Source organism: Mus caroli, unplaced genomic scaffold (assembly GCF_978045245.1).
Source record: "Mus caroli unplaced genomic scaffold, Mus_caroli_1 scaffold_5, whole genome shotgun sequence".
NCBI classification, from domain to species: Eukaryota; Metazoa; Chordata; class Mammalia; order Rodentia; family Muridae; genus Mus; species Mus caroli.
The window spans coordinates 86,795,026-86,815,340 of NW_028227260.1; the positions used below are offsets into that span (position 1 = coordinate 86,795,026).

The 20,315-nt window shown below is 34.2% G+C and overlaps 1 protein-coding gene across 3 annotated transcripts in view; it reads right to left on the minus strand.

The window, feature by feature from the left end:
* The window catches only part of LOC147004668 (uncharacterized), a 128,054-nt gene extending 110,117 nt beyond the window's left edge, over nt 1-17,937 (minus strand). For 2 of the 3 annotated variants that reach the window (XR_015047091.1, XM_085837667.1), the window contains exons 1-2: nt 17,865-17,937; nt 16,542-16,718 (exon numbers count right to left, since the gene is read on the minus strand). Coding sequence is in view for 1 of the 3 variants with exons in the window: in XM_085837667.1 (XP_085693793.1) it covers nt 16,542-16,546 (5 nt within the window). In the remaining 2 variants the exon portion in view is untranslated. The remainder of the gene's footprint in view (nt 1-16,541; nt 16,719-17,864) is intronic. The other variant, XR_015047092.1, reaches the window with a different exon arrangement.
* Nucleotides 17,938-20,315: the final 2,378 nt, after the last annotated feature.

Consider the following 20,315-nt stretch of genomic DNA (forward strand, 5'->3'; position numbering starts at 1 on the left):
GCCAACTATATATCCAATATATCATTAATATCCAGAGTGTACAAATAAATAAAAATTACAACTTGGGAGGCAGAAGCAGGCGGATTTCTGAGTTCGAGGCCAGCCTGGTCTACAAAGTGAGTTCCAGGACAGCCAGGGCTATACAGAGAAACCCTATCCCCCCAAAAAAAAAATTAGAAGGAGAGGGATAGTAGGTCAAAGTTACTGTGAATTAGAGAAGGGAATGCAGGTGAAAGACACTAACAGGGTAGTTATTACCCTTCCATACAAGGTGATAATGATCTCCACAAGTGTTGTAGACTATATATAAAGCCCTAATGCTATGTATGGACAATATTCCTTTGAATTATTGGTTAAGGGTATAGATTGTAGGGAATCTCAAAACAATATAGTTTGTTGCTATTGCCTTCAGTTACATTATATCACTTAAATATAAGATCATGTTGTTGAAAGTACTTAAAATATAGGATTTTGAAGAATGAAGTTGGAAATGCCTCAAAACTCTCCTCCTTGATAACTAGTTCTCATAGAATTAGTAGAGGCAGCCTACTGAGACAATGCAGTCAATAATCATACCCAGATGTAAAGCTTGATGAGCTAGAACAATTACTGATGAGCAACAGATCCCCAGTAGTGCAATGATGGTATTATCTTCAGCAATCAAGAGCTAGTCAATTTGACTTAAAGCCCAGTCAATAGGAGGGTTTTAATATCTGGTAGTATAAATTGAGCCAACTATCAATGGCTGAAAAACACATATACCTAAAGGGGAACCTAATACTGTCCTAAACTAATGCAATTTTAACTGTATTCTATATATTTCTTCTACTCACTAATGTATGTAGCTCTCATCCCTTATCCAAGAAGCTTATTTTGCAGTATACAGAGGCTATTACAGAGATTGCCAAATGCTTATAATGCAGAAAGTAAGTGACCATGGTATGACAAATACTAACTTGCATATCTACAATTTAACCCCCATACCTGAGGCTTAGGGAAATCCACAAAACTAGAGCCAGAAAAACTACAAGATTCAGGGAAACACAATGTCTGCTGCTAGATGAATAAATGCCTTTTTGATGTGGCAGAGAATTTCATATGCATTTAATCTAAATAATATGATTGTCTAAACAAGATATGCATAATAACAACATCTGTCAACACACAAGTCGAGATAGTGGAAATTTCACAAGGTTTTGCCTCTAGATGAAGAACTACAGGCAATCACTGGCTGCTGATACAGGCAAACTAATCTTCTTGAAGGAAATGCTCCGTAATAGATTATCCAATCTCAAGGGGTCAGCCCTAAACTACAAACATGTATACAGAGCAATAATAAATAGAAACAGTAGGTTGGCATGTGTGTGTATGCGTGTGTTTGCGCACACACATAAAAATAATAATTATAGAAGTGGTCATAAATTTGAGGGGCAATGGGGAACATATGAAATCCTGAAAAAAAGAACCATAAATTAATGTACAAAGAATGTTTGAGTACAGAACAGTAAGTCCTAAACTGACATCTACATCAATCATCCTGGCAAAGCTGAAAAGTCATCTCTGAAGATGTGACAGAAAAATTGTAAGAGCTAGAGTTTAAAGAGAGGTGCTGAAAGTCAGTATCTTCTGGATATGACAGTGTCATTGCACTTGTGGATGCATAGTAGTGGTATGGTCTGTAAAACATCAATTCAGTCAGCATTCTAGAGAAAGGCACATAAATCCCCTCACCTACGCGAGGATTCAATAGTACCTGATATCTTCTAGTAGAGGAAGAAATAACTTTCTTCATGAGTATGGCTCTGATAAGTTGCTTATAGGCAAATATTTTACTATATGTAAAGCACTAACTGAATTCAGAAGTGTTCTTGTTGTGGGGTTATAGTCTGAATATGGAGGAGGTGGAGGTAGGCAGAGAAATTAGTGTAATGAAAATACACATATGTATATCAATAAATAATACTTTAATATGTGTTAGAAATTTGGGAAGTGAATAATCAAATTTAACCAAATAAAAAGCCAAGTAAAGGTTGTTTGCATATTTTTCTAATTATGATTTTAGATACTGGAAAACACAGTTAAATATCTAAAATAGGAAATTTATATATCTTTAATTATACTGAATTCATGGGAGCAACTAACATTGACACCCTATTAGTTTTGATCATTTCCAAATTAACTTTTTGGACCTTTTGATTTTTTCTCTTGTTTAATAATACCATTCTGAGAAAGAAAAAAAGTCCAAGTCCTCTCTGAGAGATTGTTTCCTCTTGTATATATATACTTTTTTCATGAGATAAAGAACTGCTTATGGAAACGCAGTATTTCATATTTCAGTAACCAATCAATCCCAATTAATGCTAATACAGTCAACATCTTAATAATGTATTTAGTAACTTATTGATCCTAAGAATATAATATTTCTTACCACTGTTATGGCTACATTTTGCTCTTGGATGAGTATGTTGTTTTCAGTTACTTAATTTCTTTAAGAACTGTGTTTCAACAGGTCAGAATAAGAATATACCAAAAGATGGTCCCTGGAATTGTCTTGGACTATATTTTAGGAATTTCCTAATTTCTTTTTTTTCCTAGTTTCTTATCATTGTCCATTGCATCATAAGAACCTCTCTTTTAAAATGGCAGAAACTATAGTTCATTTGGTTTTTGTTTTTGTTTTTTTTTTTTGTTTTTTGAGACAGGGTTTCTCTGTGTAGCCCTGGCTGTCCTGGAACTCACTTTGTAGACCAGGCTGTCCTCGAACTCAGAAATCCACCTGCCTCTACCTCCCAAGTGCTGGGATTAAAGGCGTGCGCCACCACGCCCGGCAGAAACTATAGTTCAAAGCACACATATGCTTGTATGCCTGAACTGTTATCAAATTCCACTAATGTGCACTTCTGTGCAAGTTGAATAATTTGTACTTGTCTGTATAAATTTTCTACAGAGATGTTTCCACTGTTACAAAAGTGATAAATTTGAAATTATTTGAATGTGCTAACCCATTTATATACAGAAACCCACTGGAAATATAAATATGAGCAAAGTACACCCACTCAACACATTTTATATGGATTCTGTCAATTTTATGGGAGAGAAGGGACTACATCAAGCTCTGATGTACCACATGATTTGAAGACATATTTCTTTCAGCACAATTGTTATATTATTGAATAATTTGGGTATAACAAAATTATATATTGTATTTTTCAATTTTATCTATGAGAACTAGTGATAAACTGAACTCAGAAAATATTATCACAACACTTGACATTAAAACTTGCCTCTGATGTCTATTACCACAATACTGTAAAATAAAATTAATTCTAATGATCACTTCCACAAGTAAATTGGAGTTTTAACAAGGTAAAGTGAGTCATCCACCTTAGTGTAGTGTGTTTGTACTTATGTTAACAATCTAAAAAGTGGTCATGACATGTCTCTGCTTACCCTGCTTACCCTCATCAGACCCGTGGATCTGGAATCTGACAGGTTAGAGTCCTTTCCCTGACCTGAGAAGCATGCCAACCCTACCTGACACCCGCTCTCCTGTCACCTCTCAGCAGAGCTTCATTGTCACATCACCTTCATCAGACCTTCTGATCTAGAACCATACACATGAGATTCTCTTCCCACACACATCTCACTTCCTGGTGATCATCAGCTTGTTTTATTTCCTTATGATTTCATTGTTTTAATCTTTCAAAAACATTTAGCCACACAAATTTGAACATTTTCACAATAATTTAATATCAGAAACTGCACAAAATGTTCTTTTAGTTTTCTACTAATGCATATATATATATATATATATATATATATATATATATATTCATCACACAAGTCCAACCCCATGTGCCACTCTGGCAATCCTTAGTTTCTCCACATGCCTGCCTGTTTAAAAGGTTTAAATGTTTTCTGATGAAGTTTAAAACAAAGTCTTACTTATAAAATTACCTACTTTATGAGGGTAAAACTTAATCAGTTTGCTCATATATTACTTATGGATTTACACTTTCTACCTTTGCAGTTTAACCTATTTTACATTATTTCAATATATGGAATGACCTGAAGATTAAAATTCAATACTTTCCATATGAATAGCAATTTGTTTTAGGACAATTTGAGAAAGAATATCCATCCTTACCAATTCTGTGGTGTTTCTTAGATAATCAATCAAGTAACAGTTGTACTCGTTTGTTTCAATATTAAATATTCTACCAGTTTTTTTCTATCAGTTTACTTGCCCATTTTTGGTGTGAAAAAATATCTTACTTTGACAGTTTATAACATGTCATCTTATATTATATAAAACATTGTTCCAGATGGTTTTTCTAACAGTGTCTTTGGTAGCTAAAAGAGCAAATAATGAATGTTATAATTTACAAAATAGTATTTATGGTTACCAGGAATTAAAGATAACAGGACCTAAGAAAATATAAATATAGAGGTATAAACTTTATTTATACACACATACACAAAAACTAATACCTAAACCAGCATTAAGCAATCTAATTTAAATATGACAATAGTTAACAACATTTTATATTTGAAATTTTCAACATAAGAAATGTGTGTTACCTCACAATAAGAAATGTTAACAATGTCAGTTATTCTGCTTATATGATTGTTCCAAATTTAATGTCACTCTTAAACTATTAATTCTACACTTTGTGTATATATAATTCTTAATTTTCAAAAGGAACTCAAAGCTAAATAAAAATACCTTTACTTTCATAGACTATTTACTGTTTACTATTAATTTTAAAATTCATTATGTAAATTTCAAACAGGTGTAGAAATTTTGATCAAAAATTTGCATCCTGTCAGAAATTTCAGATTTTTCTTCTATGTTGCATCAGTGAGGATTCTTGGTTTTGTTTTATACCTATTTAAAAACTCATTGTTTTAGATATTAAATGAGAGACCAACTTAATATGACATGTGTTTACATTCTTCATATTGTTCATATCCAGAGAGAAATTAAACTGTATTCCATTTTTGAAGTATTTCATAATACTTTATAAAACTAGGTAACTTGTTACTGGAGGGTCCATGACACTGGAGATATTAGCATTCTGCATAGTAGAAATATTACATATACTTGTTGCTGAATGTAAGAAAATTCATTTGTACATATATTTTGAATATTACAGTAATATTATATTATACAACATTATACCCTATTTTTAGTGTTTAAATTTTTCATACATAAGCCATGGTCTAACATAAAGCATTGAAATGATACTTTTTAACCTGGATGTGACATATCTTCTATGATATAATTGAAAGGTCTGTTACTTCTCTCTGTGTGTATCTATCATGGCTAAGATAATATGCAAATGGTACAGAACTATATAATTGAAGTGGGGTAGACAGAATTAGATTATCAAGCAAAGGATAGTTATGCGTGCCAGGCCTATAAAAGCTTTGGAATTTTTTCAACCCCTGGGTCTCCAGAGATACTGGGAAGGCCTGGTAACATGAAGGCACTGTCAGATTTTAACTTTGGAAAAAGGGGTTACAAAACAGCTGCTATAAGCCTTAGATAGATACTGCAGCCACTCTGACCCTGGAGGTCAGCAGGGAGTAAGCTGGAAAGAATGACTAAGCTCTTTCTTCTCCATGGTTGTTTGAATGAGAATGTGCCTCATTAATACAGATATTGGAGCATGTAAACCCTTTTGTTAGTGCTGTTTGGACAGGTTTAGGAGGTGCAACCTTACTGGAGGAATGATGCCCTTACCTGGTGCAGCATTGGAGGCAGGCTTTGAGAGTTTAAAGATTCCACCACTTTCATTTTGCTTTTCCTCTTTATGATTGTCCTTAGTAATATGAAGTCTTAGCTTCCCAATCTAGCTACCATGCCTGTCTATTGCCATTCCTCCCTATTTTTTCCTATTTTAAAATTTTATTGTTTCTAATTTGTATAGCTTTTTAAGTATTTTTTACTTGTATTTATTCACTTTACATGCTGAAGGGAGTTCCCTCTCTCCTCCCAGTCACCTCCTCACACAGCCTCCCCTCTCTCTTCTCTTCTGCAATAGAGGAGGCTCCCCTGGGTACCAAGATCTCCCCACCCCCACCCTCCATCCCTGGCAAATAGGAGTCACTACAGGACTGAGCACATCCTCTCCCACTGATGCCAGACAAGGTAGGTCAGTTAGGGGAACAGGATCCACAGGTAGGCAACAGAATCAGGAACAGACACCACTCTAGTAATTTAGGTACCTGCATGAAGAACAAGCTCACATCTGCTACATATGTAATAGAGATAGGGGCTAGGTCCAGGCCATGAATACTCTTTGGTTGGTGGCTCATTCTCTGGGAAGCCCCCATGTGTAAAGGTTAGTTGACTCTGTTGGTCTTCCCGTGGAGTTCCTATCTCATACAGGTCCTTCAATCCTTTTTCCATCTATTCCACAAGACTTATTAAGCTCCTTGTAATGTTTCGCTATGGGTCTCTGCATCTGTTTTGGTTAGCTGCTGAGTGCAACCTCTCAGAGGACAGTTATGCTAGACTCTCGTCTGCAAGCATAACAAAGAATCATCAATTATGTCAGGAATTGGTTCTTTCCCATAAGATGGGTCTCATAGATAGTATCCATTCACTCATAAGTGGATATTAACTAAAATGTACAGAATACTTATGCTATAATCTACAAACCCAAAGAAGCTAAATAACAAGGAGGGCCCAAGGGAGGATGCTTGAGTCTCATTCAGAAGGGGAAATAAAATTATCATTAGAGTTGGACGGAGGGAGGGAACTGGATGGGAGGGGAATGAAGGGGGATCCGGTGTAGGAAAGTGAATGTAAATTGGTGTCTGGGGATGGGGTTGGGCTGCTCTAAGAAGTGCCAGATTCCTGGGATGGGGAGACTCCAGGGATTCAATGAGGGTTACTCTAGCTGAGACTTCTAGCAATGCAGGATATGGAGCCTGAAGCTAACACCTCCTGTGGTCAGTTGGGATTCCCAGTGGATGGATAAGGACACAATCCTACCCAGAAAACCTTTGACCCAAAATTTATCCTGCCTACAGGAGTTGCAGGGACAAAGATGGAGTGGGGACTGAGGTAATGGCCAATAAATAACTGGCCCAAGTTTAGGCCCATTCCTCTTTGTTTTGATAGGCTATTATCACTCTAGAACCATAAGATAAAATACACTCTTCTTTCTGTAATGTACAATGGTCCTTTTCATATATAAACAAAGAAGTAATTAAACCATTCTTCAATTCTCACTTCTCTTTTAGTGATTCCTTTTGGGTCAACACAACCAGAATCCATATGTCAAAGAATCTGGTTGACAGAGTCCATTGAGGTCAGTTTCCTGGGAAATAGGAATGTGTAAACTTTCATGAAAAAGAGAAAAAAATTTAAAATTAAATTGATTGTTTTATGTATACACACAAGAAATAGTGGAAGCAAAACCCCAGGTTGTATTCCTTATACACATTTATGATTAAACTGACATACTTAAGGTAATAGTTTACAAATGCTAGAAGATTTTGCAATAATGAAGTATCAAAAATCCATGTGTTAAATAATTTAAAAAAGACATGAAAAGCAAAATTAACAAAATTATGTTAATAATTTAAGTTTTATAATTAAAATATTTAAGAAAGCCTAAGCTGTTTTTGAAATCATGCTACTAAGACATTCCCTACTGTTAGATATTTAACTTGTTCCTAATCATCATTTCTGTTAATGAAGCCTTGATGAATTCTTTGGTGTCCAACTCATGTATCTTTGATTTGAATGTCTGTAATTCTGTCACATTGTCATTAAATTATTTCCACCATAATTCACCTATTAATGTTCTTCATCTCATAATAAAAAATCAATGTTGGGCCTATTATTCATGGTTCATTTACTAACTGCACATACATCATGGATTATATGCATTTACCAACATCTTATTTGAAATTTTCTTTCTCTTTATCAAAATTTTAAATTATTTTCATGATATAAGTATTACCTTATTTGTTTCAAATTTCATAATATACTTTCATCTACTTCATGTAGTAAGTATTCCTTTTATCAATAGTTTATTTTGACATAAAGAAAAGGTCAAATAATATTTGTAATATTTCAATAAGTGGCTAAATATATTTTCTAGTGGTTGCTTATATAGTGGATTATGTTGATGAATTTCCATATATTGAACCATCCCTGCATTGGTGAGATGAAGCCTACTTGATCATGGTCAATAATCATTTTGATGTGTTCTTGGTTTCAGTTTGGGAGAATTTAATAAAGATGGTGAAATTGTTTTCAGATTTTTAGATGCTCATTTAAATAGCAAGATGTTGTGAGACACATCTCTTTCACATTGGTTTCCTGTGGGAAAGAACTATTTCCAATCTGAAGCAGATACACAATAAAAATTTTTTAAAAAAATATTTAGGTGTTATTTATGTTATATTTATTATAGTTAGTTTTCAAAAAATTGATTTTTATATCAAGAAAAGGGTTATTTTCCATGCTTTGCTTTTTACATCTGTTGAAAAACATGATACCCACTCTATTTTGTAATTTTAGAAATCCCTTAAATTCTATAATTCCTATTTTGATTGTTCCCTATCAGAGATCCTCTTCACTGATGACAAAGCTTTCTGGTTTTCTATGAAATACAGGAAAACACGGCTTCTGAGAATCCCATAAAACTGGGATGTTCTATTTAGGAATGTTTGTGCTTACAGTATTATACAACAAATAATTCCTCTTCAGATATTTTTTTCTGCATTCTTTGCAGAAGTTAGACATATATCTGATCTATAGATTGAAGATAAAGGTATCTTTACAGAGATATTTTATCACATGAGAAAGTCATGGAGAAGTCGTGAGGACTATATAAACACGAAGGTCAAAACTCAGTTTTAGATGTCTAGAAATAGGATAGAAAATGAAGTGCCAGAAAAAAAAAAGACAATGTTCAAATAGAGACCTCAGAGTGAAATTCTCATCTTTTTTGGAAACATTTTAATGGATGCTTTCGTCTTATCTACTTCATCTAAAGACTTTAAAACTTAAAAGGATGAGAACACATTTGACAACACTTTGATATATGACTTTTACAGGGATGCTGAGTAGCAAGAAGAGACTCAATAAATGCTCAAAAATCTACAGAAAAAAGTTTATATTTCATAACACAATTTAGATGTATCTATATCATTTCTATCCTACTCTATCCTCTCTAGTTCCTACCATGTCTCCCAATTGCCTCACAAATTCATGTCCAATTTCAAGAACTTAGCCAAAAACACATATAAATGAAAATCACTAAAAGGACCCAGAAAGCTGTCATTTTATGAATTTGCGTGTGTGTGTGTGTGTGTGTGTGTGTGCGCACACACAAATGTATATAATGTATACAGATGTATAATGTATATATGTACAAATATATACATAAATAAAATGTGTATATATCCACACACATATATATGTGTATGTGTGATTTAAGAAATAAAGGCTTTGCCAGGTGTGGTGGCACACACCTGTAATCCCAGAACTTGGTAGGCAGAGGCAGGCAGATTTCTGAGTTTGAGGCCAGCCTGGTCTACAAAGTGAGTTCCAGGACACCCAAGGCTACACAGAAAAACCCTGTCTGGAAAAAACAAAAACAAAACAAAACAAAAAAAAACAGTAAAGGTTTCTTAAAGGATGAATAATTATAGCAATATGTGTCACATATAATATAACATAGATTCATATATATATATATATATATCAAATACACACACATATATGAAAACTGTCAACGTTCTTTTGTGGTAATGAACCACTAGAAGCACTGCTTCAATCTTAGTGATCTCTAATAGCTAATCACACAATACAAAATGAGAATCTAAGTTATATTTATGAATCAAAAATATATTTATAAATAAAAAGATATAAGATTTTAATGCTCGTACTCAAATATATGGCCCTCCATATTCAAGGTTGGTGAACTGCCACCAAGCTACATATTTTGGAGGAAATTTAACTCTAACACTAATGGATACAAATTGAGCATAATTGAATATATTTATCTAACCTTTTCAAATTGTATAAGTATAAATAAAATAAAATGGTAAACTAAAGCGCTATTTTCTACAAAAGCCCTCTGAATTTTTATTATGCTTGATTTCTTAAAAATTTTCATTAATTTTTAATTAGTAACATGAATAACATTTTATTCTTTCTTTAAATATATCTACATTTAAAATAGTCCTATTCTGCTGCTAAATGATTAGCTTCAAGAAAGTATGTCAGTTATCTGATTCATTGTGATGTATTTAAAACAGATTATTTTAGAGCCTACCTATAGCTGTGACTATTTCTTCCTTCCAATATCTACACCCTTTATTATGTAATTTTTTTTTATCCATCGAGTCAAAATATTCAATTTGGCAGTGGTATTTCTTTTGCACATACCAATTATACAATAATTAGCTATTAGTTGTTACAGACATTAATCTTTTTGACATTTCCTTCATTTGACAGAGATGTAGTTAAGATGTATGAGACTTCAAAACGATTTTACTGTGCCACATAATACAATATGTCTTTATAGGTACACTGAGCATGCTAACTTATTTTTCCTATACCCATGTCTGATATTCTTGATAAATTCTATTTTCTTAAATTAATGGGTAAATAAATTAATTTCATATTTTCTAAACAACTATTTCCATGTTACATAGACATTAAGTTGCCAAGCCAGTGTACATTTTATGCTCTCTCAGTTCTATTGTATTGGGCACACTTTGTTAGAAATTTACTAGGACCACTTGTAATTGAAATGCAGAAAACTTCATGATGGACATAGACTTCATATTTTAGCTTTTTGTCTTATTATCCAGAACATTTTGCAATACTGATTTCTCTAAATTTTCTGTAGTGTGAAAAATGAAACCTTTGCTTTTAAGGATATATATGCGCATTGATTCTGGCAACATATATAAAATACTTATCAGGTTGCTGATATATGGGAAGAACTCATTATAACATAGACTCTTATTATTTTTATATGAATCTCTATACAGAAAAGTTAGCGCCTATGCAAGTACATAAATAGATTTTTTTTCTGAGAGAAAAAGAGTCAGTTAGTTCTGAAAGTAAACTACAATCACACATCTTATGATAAGGTTTCAGTCCATTACAGAGAAGTATATAATGCTGATACTGTAAAATTCTAATGGTGCTGGAAAAATTTTATCACCTATTAATGTTTCTGTGATCCTATTGTCATGATCCCTTTCTTACTAACATGATGGAATAAGAAATTATTCAGTGCTGACATGCAGAAGAATAGTATATGCAATTAAGTACCAAATAAATTAATAATGAGAATGACCAAATATATTAATTATTACATATTTAGAATATTATAGCTTTGTCATTATTTTACAGTGAAATTGCATTCAGAAACAAAGTTTACTATCTAACATTATGTTGAGTTATGCTATCAATAGGAGCCTCAATCATGTCATGTTTCCACTGTTACCTGACCTGTACCTCCTGGTTTTGTATACTGGTGCTTATCTAAGAATGATGTCACCTAGCAATGTATTTCTGAAAATGTATAGTGTTGCAGTTGTCCTTTAGCAGTCAGTGCACTGATGTATTTCATGGCATTATTATTTTATTCGCAAGTAGCCAGCCACATTCTCTGATTTATGATATATTCTCATTTCTTTTACTGCTATTATATATATATACATACATATATACATGCACAAAAATATGGATAAATTATAATCATCACAAACTTTTAGAGGACAGGCTCTACAATACATGGACTCTAGGTCCTCATTTTATATTTTCAAAAAACAGTATAGAGAGACATATGGTTTATAATTTACTGAGTTGGTATCACTATATACATTGCCACCTTCTTTTTCTAAATGACCTTATTCTATTAAGATGCAAATTTAGTTATGAAATTCTATGTATCACATTATTTCAACTTTTTTTCTCAAAATAGCAAAGGCTTGCAAAACTAGGGTTAATCTAATCTTCTTTGGGCAACTGCCAATAAAACAAGTTTTAATTAATTTTTTGATTTTAGATAAAATGTCATCTAAATGTATGTAGCAATCCAAAATGTATTTGGTTTTAAGTTGAACCTCTATGATGATTTAGGGATGTTAAGCAGGTTTCCTATACCTGCTGGCCTTTTGTCTACCTTCTTTGGAGACATGGCTACTCATGGGGGTTTGCAAATTCTCCAGAATTTGGAAGAGGCTTGTCTCTGCCACACAATTTCTGGAGCCTTCCCTGAAATACATCACAATGCTAGAGAGGCTCATATCAAGGAACAGGGGTAATAGGCAGCTAAAGGCTCAGCACCTTCCTTTCAGGTAATGAATGTTGAATGACTCTGGGCCCTCATCTGGGGCCATCACAGGACACATCTACCTAAAAGCTTGTCTTGGGGACTGAACTTCATGTAATGTTCTAGGGGAAGTGACCTAGAAACCATGTACTGTTTGTATAATCCCATACAGACTATATATATATATATATATATATATATATATATATATATATATATATATATACATATATACCACATAACATTTTACACAATCAAGGTCATATGGAGAAAAAAATTGGGGCATCATACTAGTGAGTTTTAAAATATATCGCAAATCTATAGTAATCAAAACAGCATTGTATTCTCATAAAAACGTAACTTCCATTCTGGTTACCTCAAGATCTGAGTTCCAATATTGTACCCCTAGGTATATCTTTCTATGACAGTCATTATTGTTATCTATAGGTGCCATATAGCTGGATAGGAATTTTACACCACTTGGTCTGATAATAGTGATAATACCAAGGGCCATAGACTGTCTCATAAAATCCCCATTACCAGGCATGATAGACCATTTTTTGAGTTGCTGAGGAATCAAGGAAACTTCCAAAATAATACTGGTCATTGGTACTGCCTTTGTTTTCCTTTGAGAAAGTGAAGGTATGACCCTGTTGCTGAAGACATATGTATGTGGGCATATGACTCAGAGGATTTGATGTAGAAATGATTTGAAAACTCCTACACTGAGGACTAGTTTTTATAAAATAGGTAGTGGATAGGCAATCTGCTATGGGAGAAAAGCATTCAATAATCCCACCTAGTTATGGCACCTATGAGTCACAACAATGACCATCATGGCAAGATATCCTTACACATGCAATAGTAGCACCTAAGTCTTGCAGGTAAGCAAAGTGGAAGTCATTCAAGTACTATAAACCTAGCTAAATATATGTGGAGCCAAAATAGAACAGTACATTCACTTTCCTAAATGTTAATCTTCAGGTTAATATGAAATTTATAAATTTTTAAATAACCAAAGAAATCTGGAGAAAAAAAGAACCAAAGTAGAGGCATCAAACTATTGAATTGCAAAATATATCACAAAGCTATAGTAATGGAAACAGCATTTATTCACATAAAAATAAACACATGGAGTAGTGCAATAGTAGATGTGTTCTAGTTCTGCTTTGTTGTAATCTCTTATAGGCCTGCACTTTTTCAAGGATAGACAGAAATAGAGTGGATCCTGATGGGGTAGGGTGGTAGGAATAAAGGAAGGGGAAACGGTAATCAGGATGTATTGCCTGAGAAAATAATCTATTTTCAATAAAAGGAAAAATCAGCTCCTAAAGCATTATATATATATATATATGTATATATATACATATATATGTATATATGTATCTGTATATATATATATATATATATATATATATATATATATATATATATATATAACCATAGACTAAATCTTAAGTACTAGTCAATATTCTTATTTACTAGTCTTAATATTCTTATTCTTAATGGGTAAATATAAATTTAGGCATTTTATTTAAAAAGGCTATGCTTACTGAGCTCATCAGTAACCATACAGAAAACCAGAATTCCCTGGACTCTATTTCCTGCTTAACTACCACTAAGAAGGGACATAATTCTTCCATTTCCATTCCACTCATGTCCATATGTCTAGTCACAGATAAGGGAGTGACATTTATATTGTATTACATTCATTAATAATGTTTGTTTGATAATTTCTTAGCTAAAATGAACATTTACTATGCATGTTTCTTAGATTACAATGTCAATAAGATGGATGAGTAGAGAATTCTTGTTGTAAAAACAAGCTCTAAAAATACTGGGGATATAAAACCAGTTTAGCATGACTCCTCCCAAATATACTACACAGAACTTTAAAGAGCATAGTAAATTTGCAGTTGTGGGAAAAAACTATGCAGTATTGTTAAAACTTAAGTTGCCAAAGACTATTTCTTCATAGACCTTAATGTATCTAATGTTTTATGAGGCACATTTTGTGGGAGACTACTTAACAAAATTCAATATAATTTTAGAATACAATGAGTGGCAGAGCTAGCTTTCATATTTCTCTCTCTTTAGTAAATCAGATGTCTTTCTATAGGCCTTGTTGCTTAGCTACAAAGTAACCAGAAAACTTTAATGAATCATCTGAAAATCAGATTATCAATAAAATACATTATCACTTTCTATTACTGGGAGACTCATTTGGCTTTTATTCATACTAGGAGGATGAGTCATATTTAAAACCTACAAGGTAACAAAACCTACTTGATAATTCAATTAAATAAGCATTAGAATACATCTTAGGATTGCTTTATTGTAAGTAAATGAACTGGCAACCTTGTTACAGGATCTACTTGAACAATTCCTGAAAAAGCACCTCCCTAGAGTATCTCAGATGATACCCAAATTACAAATATCATGCACTTTCTTAAAGCGAGAGACAGCTTTTACAAGTTCTCATCATGTAAATAGGATATAAGTGTTTTTTTTTCTGCTAAATTTTCTTTAAAACAAAATAGAATAAGCAAACAAATAAAAATAAAACAAACAAACTAAAACTAAAAGAAATAAACAAAATGACACCAGGCTTGTCAGCAATATAACCCTTTAAAATTTTCTCTTTTTAAATTGAAAATACATTCCTCTCTCATAAAATAGGTCCTGACCACAATTTTCTTTACCTTTTTTCCCAACCTTCCCCATTTCCCCTCCATCCCAGATCTTCTACCCCTCCATTTCCTCTTCAGAAAAGAGCAGGCCTCCAAGCAGGCCTTGTCTTAGGCAAAAATCTCCCCAACTGAATCTGTAACAAGATAACCAGGTAGGAGGAAAAGAGTCACATGAGCAGGCAAAAGTTCCACAAAAAACACCAAGCTAACAGCCATAATAAATGCAGAGGACATGTTCCAGACATATGTGAACACAGGGCTTGCTGCTTCTGTTAGCCCATATTAGTCCTGCCTAGTTTATTCAATGGTGCATGTTCTCCTGGTTTCCTCCATTCTCTCTTATTCCTACAATCTTCCCTTTCCTTCTTACACAGGTCTCCCTATCTCCAAGGGGAGAAAATAAATGGAGATATGCAATTTTTACTCTCTCCTCTTATAAAGTCTGGCTGTGGGTTTCTGTAATCACTCCCATCTGTTGCTAGAGGAAGCTTCTCTGATGAGGAATGAACAAGGCACCACTGTACCAGTATACCAGACTATCTTTAGGATTTCCTGCCTGCTTGCCTGCTTCCCTCCATCCCTTCCCCTCTTCTTCCTTCCCCTCTTCCCTCCCTCCTTCTCCTTTTCTTTCTTTCTTTCTTTCTTTCTTTCTTTCTTTCTTTCTTTCTTTCTTTCTTTCTTCTCTTCTTTCTAGTCCTGTTGGTTCCAGCATAAGTCTTGGGCTATCCAGTGTCTAGTTCTTCATATGGCCAGTGTAGAGAATGGACTCCCTTCCTTGTGATGGGACTAAAATTAAACCAAACATTGGTTGGCCACTCTAACAAATTCTCTTCCACCATTGCTACAGCACATCTTTAAGGCAGGACTGATTGTAGGTCAAGGTTTTTTTGTGGCTGGATTGGTATTCAGGTTTCTCTTTCAGTAGCTTGCAGAGAACCTTATGCCAAAGAAATTAGAAAATAGGGGTGAAGGCTCCATGTATGCACTGTATGGATGTTGTCTTCAACAATTCAGCCCCTGCTGTCAGTTTTCAGAGAGCAACTCTCTGTCCTAGTATTAGCTTGCATTGTTTAGGGATCTCCATGGGACCACCTCAGGCAACAATTCCACTTAAGATAGCCTTAGCCCACCACTGGAAGCCCTGCCTGGCTACAGAAGATGGCCATTTCAGACTCAGTATATTCCTTTCCTAGGCATCCTCACTAAGGTCACCCTCATAGATTTCAGGAAACTTCCACTTCAGTAGGTTTCCACACTATCCTCTAACCCCCACTCCAATTCCATTTGTTTCTTCCTACACCCTCTTCCACGATCCTTTCCTCTTCTAACCTGATCTGTCCATCTCCAGTCCCCATGCACACACAGTCTACCTGCCAAATCTATTCTATTTCTACTTCCCAGGTAGATTAATGAACCTTCCCTGCCCTCTGCCACAGAATCCTCCTCTTTACCTAACCTCTCTGGGTCTGTGGATTGTAGTTTGCTTATCATTTATTAAGCAGCTAATATCTACTTCTAAGTGAATACATACCACATTTGTTTTTCTTTGCTGTATTACCTCACTCGGGATGATTTTTTTTTTATAGATGCATCCATTTGCCTGCAAATTTTATATCTTTTTTCTTAACAGATGAGTAATACTCCTTAGTGTAAATGAACCACATTTTAAATCCTTTAGTTGAGCGACATCTAGGATATTTTCCAGTTCCTATAATGAATAAAACTGCAATGAACATGGTTGAGCAAGTGTCCTTGTGGTCATACGGAGTGTCCTCTGGGTATTCCTATTAATTATTACCCTGAGAACCATAATTATCTCTTTGTTGATTGTTGTTTTGGTAATTTTCTTCTATCTTTTATCTCAATGATATTTCTTCATTAATTGTTAACATTATTTAATGGAATAATATTATGACTTACTCTATTCCCAGAGGACAGAACAGTTGAAAAACTGCTACTTAACATATGAGATTTTTCTTCCAATTACCCTACCCTACCCTTAGTTTGTACACCTGTAAAGCCTTTACAATTACTTTCTTTCTCTTATATGCAGGAACATCAGAAATAATATTCTCACCTTCTACCTACAGTTACTACCAAATCTATTTAACTGCCAGTCATTGAAGCATTCTTCATAATTATCAGGAACATTGAATGACCCAAGAATCCATCAACTGGTAAAAAAACAAGAAAATTGAGATCTTACAGCACAAGCCATTGCTGTTCTGTTTAGGAATTTTTCCCCTGTGCCCATATCTTCGAGGCTTTTCCCCACTTTCTCCTCTATAAATTTCAGTGTCTCTAGTTTTATGTAGAGTTCTTTGATCCACTTAGACTTGAGCTTTGTACAAGGAGATAAGAATAGATCAATTCGAATTCTTCTACATGATAAGTGCCAGTTGTGCCAGCACCATTTGTTGAAAATGCTGTCTTTTATCCACTGGATGGTTTTAGCTCCCTTGTCAAAGATCAAGGGACCATAGGTGTGTGGATTCATTTCTGGGTCTTCAATTCTATTCCATTGATTCACCTGTCTGTTGCTGTACCAGTACCATGCAGTTTTTATCACAATTGCTCTGTAGTACAGCTTGAGGTCAGGCATGGTGATTCCACCAGAGGTTCTTTTATTGTTGAGAATAGTTTTTGCTATCCTAGTTTTTTTGTTATTCCAGATGAATTTGCAAATTGATTTTAAAGATTTATTTATTATATATGAGTACACCTTAGCTATAGAAGAGGGCCTCAGATCTCATTACAGATGTGAGTAGGCCACTCACATCTCACTCATGTGAGCCAACATGTGGTTGCTGGGATTTGAACTCAGGACCTCTAGAAGAGCAGTCAGTGCTCTTACCTGTTGAGCCATCTCTCCAGCTCCCAGGAAGGACTTTTAAGGGTAGGACTGAGAGGAGAGGAGAGACTGAGCTGAAATCAAGATGCAAAGTGAATAAATTAATTAATTAATGAAAAACAAAAACAAAAAGATTATTTATTATTACATATATGTGTCAAACATTAAAAGTTTATCAAAATACTATAATTTGTAATTCAAATAATTGAATAATGAAGTAAAACATTTGAAGTTACTATAATTAGAAGATCTTTATGCATACTTTCTATTTTTGGAAACAGAGAGTAAAATTCATATATTGCCACACCACCTCCAATAGGATCTGTGTGCCAAGTTTCACAGACTGAGGCGACTGACCTCAAAAGCGGAAGGCCTCCTGGAACCAGTTGTGGAACTGTTTGCTGGAGAAAAAATATTGAGCCTTAGTTCTCATGGCAATCTATCAGGTTTTTTTTCTCTTATTCCTTTTCTTATTTACATGTTCCTGGTAGCCTAGGCCAAGATCTCAAGCAAGAATAATGGGTAGGAAACCATCCCTAGCATTCGGGCCACTAACATGGCCTTATCTCTAGGGAAACCAAAGCTTTACTTTCTAAATCATTTACAAAACTATTATGATAGATAAAAACTTTCCTGACAAAAAATTTTCATATGGGTACACATGTGTCATCGGAGTGGATTTTGGTATATGGTAAAGAAAGCCTTAATTAGAAAGAATTAAAATAGTTTAAATTCATACATTGAATATTTATTTTAAAAAATCAGGCACTAGATATTAAATAATAATTGACTATGGGGCTGGAGAGTTAGTTCAGTGTTTAAGAGCACTGACTGTTAAAGATTTATTAACCTGCTCCTGGAAACATGCCACTAGCCTTGGATGACAGCTCCCACTGAATACACCCTTTTAGAATTGTTATATTTTGATGATTTATAATGATGTCACCTGTTCTATTTGTGATTCACTGAGTACATAGTTTCAAAGTTGTAATTCTTGGATGATTTTTGTGCTTTACTGTGCCAAATGATTTTTGTTGGTATTTGTGATTGTTTCACTGGATATAGTTTCTAAGAGATGTAATGTTTGGTTTTTTTAATGTATAAAATCCCCTGCTTGAGAGCTGCAAAACACATTCACATTCAAACTGCCTCTGTTTGTTTCTGTTTGTCAACACCGAATCCTTACACACCTAGTTTCAAGGACCCTCATTCAAAGGACCCCCCATACCCAACTAGGGTGGTCCATGGCAATATATTATTTAACATTTCTAAGGTTTATGGTTTTTGTGAGAAAAATGTAAGACGGTTGTCTTGTTATATGGTATGCTCCTGAAAATGTATGTCTAATTTGTTTTCAAACTATATTTTAAATATTCTTTTATAAAAGTTTACTTAACCAATGGAAATTTAAAATTTCCATGTTCTTCTAATTATCTCTGAATAGTCTTACATAAATAGAAAATTTCCTAGTCCATTGACATGTGAAAAAATGAATACTGAGAAACCTTCATCTTTAAAATGTCAGGCTTTGAGAGAGAAAAAAATTCTCAGTAGTTAATAGTACCTGTTGCTCTTGTACATGACCAAAGTTTTCTTTCTAGCACTGATATCAGCACTTACAAATTATATGAAATTCATGATCCAGGGGATCCAATCTTCCCTTCCAGCTTCCACAGTCACTCAGATGCATTTTGGATGTACATAGGTCTCTCTCTCTCTCTCTCTCTCTCTCTCTCTCTCACACACACACACACACACACACACACACTCACACACACACACACACACACACACCGAGTATATGCATATGCATGTACTTAAGAACGTTTGCTTGGAGCCTCCCAGCCCGAGCCTGGAGAGGGTAATTGTGGAGGGCACAGAGTAGGACTCTGGCAATGGCTTTAAAGTCTGAGGGTCTCAGGGCTTTCTAGCTCTCTAACTGTACTGAAATGTTGATTAATGATAACTTCTACAAAGTCCTAAAACCTTTCTTACTCTTTCTGAGTGTAAAAGACTGCTGGCTTAGGCGATTGACACCTGTAGCCTTAACAAAGGGGGATTAAGTAATGTGGCCTTTGTTCTATCTCAGCAGGAACTGCATGTTTCTAACTTTCAGCCTGATAGTCAGAAGTCTCAGGAAGAAAATGGGACACTTAGAGAAGTGGTTATAGAGTTTATTACTAAGTTGTAAAAAGTTTCCTATGAAAGCTATGTAAGGTGAAAGCAGAAAGATCCTAAGCAGAGAAAGAGAAAAATTCTAAGTGGAGAAAGGGAAAAAATTTCTCTCTCTTCTTTGTCTTCAGTACTTAAACATCCTTCAGAATACATGATCACATGTTACAAAGTTCATCACAAGTTCACACAAAAAATCAAATAATAAATTGAAATAGAAGTTTACAATAGAGAATGTTTACATGCATATCCATTAGGAGTAATTATTTGGCATCTATCACC